The following is a 5,807-nucleotide window of genomic DNA, read 5'->3' on the forward strand; positions in this document are numbered from 1 at the left end:
AGTGGTTGAGATTGAACCAAGATAAATTCCTGCATATTCTATCACGCCTTACTTTTAGGCCTCATTTTATCTCAGTTGGAACCATTTTGGATAATTTCTTTTAGCCTTAAGTTGGAAAAATTTGAACATTAAATTTTCTTAAATTAAGGTTACTATTCATTATAACCCTAACAAGAGTCAAATTTGAAAATTCATAACCAATTCTAAAAAAATAAAAACAAAGTGGTTCTAAGTTCTATTTAAAGCTCTTAATACCATCTTTAGGGAAAAAAATAATTATTGGCATCTAGGACTTATCAGTTGATTCCAGATTTCATGCAAAGTAGTACTGTTTATATGATCAATTGTTCATTTTTAGAATTTGTGCCCAACTTTGAAAGGGCATAACTTTTTGTATAAAACTCTAAATTTAATGAAATGATACTTGTTTTAAACCTAAAAATATAATCTATAACTTTGCCAATTTTAGCCCAAGACTCATCCAATTGTACAAAATTTTATTAGTCAAACTTTGCCTATTAAAAGTCAACTTTTATCCCTTTTTATGCAATTCTTACATTTATCTTTTCTTTTCCTTCCATAGACTATTCCAATTAAAAATCACATGCTTAGACATCATTCCTTGGCCCAATATCTGCATGCATAGTACTTTGATCATTATTACAATATTCCAACATAATTCATAATAATTACAAACCATATACTCAACATGAATTCAATATAATTCCATAACATATTTCCTTCATGGAATAACCATCTACTTGCCTTGATCACACCACTTGAGATCCCTATTGATTGTGTATACATTGAGAGGAATGAGATTTCACAGAAATCTCAGTAGCAAAGAAATTACAATGATAATGTTAAACATGCAAGATATATTACAATCAATATACAAAACATTTCTCTACCTCTATGCCATACAAACACCATATCAAATCAATCCAGATCAATAAACGAATGAATTATGCCAAGGCACATTATGCAAGCAATTCAAAGACATTATCATCAAACAAGTTCAAATAACATATGGCATATACCCTAAAGATAATATCATGTAATAATTAAGCAAGTCAACATTAAAATTGTAAATTCCATGCTGCCTCTTTATCACTTAATCAATTTGCACTAGTGTAAAATACCAACTTAGTTTCTACTTTTGGTGTCAGTTATAGAGGAAATAGAAGTTGTATGTTCTTTCAACACTTTTCGCTTCTAACCTGCTTAGACTTGATGCCATAAGCTTACATATGACTTCTGTTTAATTTTAAACAGACTCCATAAATATACCAAATAATTTTAAATTATATTTCGTTTCATATACTAGCATTAGGACATCTTCTATAAGGCATAAAGGCATTATTACATACTATGGTTTCATTTTTATTTAATTAGTTCCATTAAAAATTTTAATTATTTAAATAGAAATAATATATTTTTAATTCTTTTTATTTTTCTTTGTCACTAACTGAATGGTTTTTAATGAGAAATTTTCTTTTAAATGATTTTATACAATTAAAAACTTGATTTATTTCAAACTTAGATTAAGAAATTATCTATTTATATTAGGTAGAACATCTAGTATATATCTAACTAGATGCTGTGTGCAATTTTTTTTTATACAAGCTATATGTAAGTTTTTTTTAAAGGTTACTGCGTCTAGCCCATTACCAGCAGCCATAAGGTGCATATGGCTTCAGTCCTATTTCGAGCCTGAAGCCATAATACATTGAGGAACTTAAAAAAAAAAAAATTCCCCCTTCCCTCCATATTTTCATCAGCACGCTTTCCCGTCTTTATTATATGGTTCATTAGCTCTAGGTTCCTCTTGCCCCATTCCTCCGTATCTGTCTTCGTGGGTGGTGGTGGAGTAGGTCCCGCTAGAAGTTTAATCAGTGTCCTGTGGGTCTCGAGCTAATCGTCTTGCCTTCCTTTTGTTCTATCTTTGAATTGGTTCCGGGTCTCACCTTCTTCACTCTGTCTTCAAGGTGGCAGTTGGGGTTGGTGTTCTTCTTCTTCGCGTTGGGTTCGAGCAGGTTCGTGGGTCTCATCTTCTTCTTTATCTATCTTTAGGTGGCACTTGGAATCTTCCTTCATCGCCATTTGGGTATCACCAAAGCTGCTCTGTTCTTTCCTCCTCATCATCGTCGATGATGCCTTAGGTCTTGCATATCTCGGTGCCGTGCGTTGACAGTAATTTGTTTGAAGCTTAGGTTCTAGTGAGTATTTTAGTTTTTCTGATCATTTTGGATTGTCGCTGAAACTGAAAAATTGTTTGATCTGTTAAAGAATCGTGTGATTACCGTACTCTGTTCGTTCAGTTTTTTTTTAAAATTGTTTCTATGGGATTTTCCATCATCTCCTGTTTATTGTTCATATAATGCTAGTTTTGTAGCTAGAAATGAGATGAGAAGTTATTTGGTTGAATGGGTTTTACTTGCTAACGTGATGACCAATCCTTACCGTGATTTAGGAGTCCAAATTTTTGTTGTGTGGGAAGGGATGCTATCAAGAATGTGAATGTCCTTTTTTGTATTAATTTGCACTATGTTATGCGAAAACTACATTCTGATCAAACTAGAAAAATGGAGCAGTGGTCATTGAACCAATTCATTTGATAGAAACACAAACCAATAAAAGTAAAGGAATGAGGTTGCGTGATTGATCTGTTACTGAACCAATACCAGTCAATTTAGCTGTGAACCTATCAAAAATTAGTTCTTATGCTTTTGGCACCAATTAGTTTAACAAGTAAGACTTTTGCTGAAATAATATGTGCGATAAGTCAATGCACCAGGCTTTTTCCCCCTGAAAACTAGTTTTAAATTCTCTTGTTGAAATATTTGTTTGTTGAAATCTGTTTCTATTGCTAAACTCTGGGTTTTCAAATGTAACAGTTTTTCTGAAATCTTATTTTGTTTATACGGCAAGTAATAGTTTTTCAAATGTAACAAGTTTTGTTTTTTTCTCCTGAAATCTTGTTCTGAAATTTCGGTTATGTTTTTACTGCAGAAATCTTCTAATGGTTTTTTCTAAAAAGGCAAGTTTACATATTTATGTCATTGTGTTGTTCCAAATGCTTAATCCTGTACAAATATGGCTTTTTTATGATGATTCAGACCTAACAACAGACATAAAATGAAAGGAAGTGATAATGGAGGATGAATGCTGTAGAGAGCAAATGAATAAGATATGAGAGAAGAGGGAGATTAAATGAATGTGGAAGAATGAAATATTCAACCTGTGCAATTATTTTATTTATTCTTTTAGGTTAAATATTATTTTCTGTTGTCATATAGTTTATTCAATTTTTAGATCCTAACGTTGAGAAAGTTTAGATTAGTTCTTGTTATTAAACTTATGAGCTGTTACATTTTATTAACATGACTTATCTTAGTTAATATATCATACTTGAGGACTAAATATGTTTGATTTGATTTAATTTATTATATATCTCGAAAAGGGACAAAATAGATGATAATGTGAAATACAATTGATGTATATGCATAATACTTGATGTAACATACACAAAATTACTTTGGTTACAATTAAATAATGCATTTTTTTATAATATATAATTTCTCACATTAATAAAATTTTAATCATTCTTTGACCAAAGTTTTTTTGATGATATTTGATAATTGTCACTTTTTTTCTAGAGTTAGTATTGATGAGTATCATTGAGATTATATTTGTTAGAATATCATATTGACTCTGAAAACTTGCCTTGTTGTTTCATTTGGTATCATATTGCTTTGAAGTTGAATTAGAACTTATAGAGTTTGAATGAAGTTAGAATTTGTAATGTATAGCTTTGAAGTTGAATTAAATTTGATCAGAGTTGATAAAAGTCACATTACTCTGGAGTTAGTCTAAATGAGAAATATGAGATTTGCTGGAATATATGTTTGATTAGGAGATAACAAGGTTAAATTGAGGGTTTAATGCATGGGAGACATCATTTTTTAAGCTGTCATGCTGCTGGGTTTTTTATTACCTCAAAAAATAATAAGGTGTTGATATTTGAATTAGGTAATCATGGATCGTAGTTGGATTGACGCTCTAAGAACAAGTGACGAATATGAGTGTGGGGTGGATCAGTTTTTGGAATTTGTGAAGAATAATGTTCCTAATAACAATGGATTGTTTTATTGTCCTTGTGTTAAATGTATGAATAGGTTGCGACAAATTACAACAGAAATAAAGGATCACTTGATTTGTTTTGGGTTCTACAAAGTATATAAACAATGCGTATTGCATGGTGAGTCTAAAAAACATAGAGTGTGCCAGATTGAGAAAGATGATATGGATATGGATGAGCGAGTGGAAGATATGATTCATGATGTAGGTGTTGATGTTGTTAAGCAATTACATAAATATAGTAACTTGTGCAATGATGCCGAAAAGCCTTTATATCCTGGGTGCACAAAGTACACAAGGTTGACAGTAGTGTTAAAGCTAGTCAACTTAAAAGCAAAAAATGGGTGGAGTAATAAGAGTTTCACAGAGTTGCTTATATTGTTGAAAGATATGCTTCCAAAAGGTAATCTACTTCCAGATCATAATTATGAGGCAAAGAAGATATTATGCCCAATAGGATTAGGATATAAAAAGATACATGCTTGCCCCAATGACTGTGTATTATATAGAAAAGCATACGATGAGCTGGATGCATGTCCGGTCTGTGGGACATCAAGCTATAAAGTAAAAGAGATGGAGGGTGGTGATGTTATTACTAAGGGGCCTCCTGCAAAGGTATTGTGGTATCTTCCGATAATACCAAGATTTAAACATTTATTTGCTAATGCAAATGAGGCAAAGAAGTTAAGATGGCATGTTGAAGAAAGGAAAACTGACGGAATGCTTCGACATCCTACTGATTCTTCTCAATGGAAAAGGTTCAATCAATTATTTTCTGAATTTGGTAATGAGCCTAGGAATCTTAGGCTTGGACTTTGCACGGATGAGATGAATCCTTATGGAAATCTTAACAGTCAACATAGCTCATGGCCTGTTCTCTTAGTGATTTATAATCTACCTCCTTGGTTGTGTATGAAACACAAGTATATTATGTTATCTTTGATGATTTCGGGCCCAAAACAGCCAGGAAATGATATGGATGTTTATCTAGTACTGTTGATTGATGATTTGAAGATGATGTGGGAGGTAGGTGTAGATGTATTTGATACATATCATGAAGAGTCTTTTAAGCTAAGAGCTATGATTTTTTGCACAATAAATGATTTTCCTGCTTATGGAAACTTATCCGGATATAGTGTTAAAGGGCACAATGCATGCCCTATATGTGAAGCAGGACATCTCACCAATAGTTATCACATGGAAAGAAGACATTTTATCTTGGTCATCGAAGATTTCTTAAACCAGGCCACCCTTATCAAAGGAAGAAAAAGGAATTTAATGGCTTTCAAGAGTATAAGGACCCTCCAGAGCCCCTTACTATATACCAAGTATATGAACAGGTGAAAGACGTTGATACAGTATTGGGTAAAAGCCAAAAAAAGGTAACTGAGAAGAATCTCTGGAAGAAGAAGTCTATCTTCTTTGATCTCCCTTATTGGAAATATCTTGAGGTAAAGCATAGTATTGATGTGATGTATGTGGAAAAAAATGTGTGCGAAAGACTAATTGGAACACTATTAAATATAGAGGGAAAGAGCAAGGATGGTAAGAAAGCAAGATTGGACTTACTTGAAATGGGGATTCAAACACACTTGTGTCCAAGAACTGATGGAAAGAGAACTTACATGCCCCCAGCCCATCATACTTTGTCAAAAAGAGAGAAAAAA

At 32.4% G+C, this 5,807-nt stretch overlaps 1 protein-coding gene across 1 annotated transcript; it reads left to right on the forward strand.

The window, feature by feature from the left end:
- Positions 1 to 4,038: 4,038 nt before the first annotated feature.
- On the forward strand, positions 4,039 to 5,484 carry LOC114758813 (uncharacterized). The gene has a single exon (XM_028947895.1). It carries the CDS (start codon positions 4,039 to 4,041, stop codon positions 5,482 to 5,484), a length of 1,446 nt encoding a protein of 481 aa, XP_028803728.1.
- Positions 5,485 to 5,807: the final 323 nt, after the last annotated feature.

The sequence above is a fragment of the Neltuma alba genome, unplaced genomic scaffold (assembly GCF_004799145.2).
Source record: "Neltuma alba isolate B1F8T4 unplaced genomic scaffold, ASM479914v2 tig00010753_pilon, whole genome shotgun sequence".
NCBI classification, from domain to species: Eukaryota; Viridiplantae; Streptophyta; class Magnoliopsida; order Fabales; family Fabaceae; genus Neltuma; species Neltuma alba.

What these genes read in the sequence shown, in the direction of transcription:
- LOC114758813 (XM_028947895.1), top strand. Translation starts at nt 4,039, where the DNA reads ATGGATCGTAGTTGGATTGACGCTCTAAGAACAAGTGACGAATATGAG.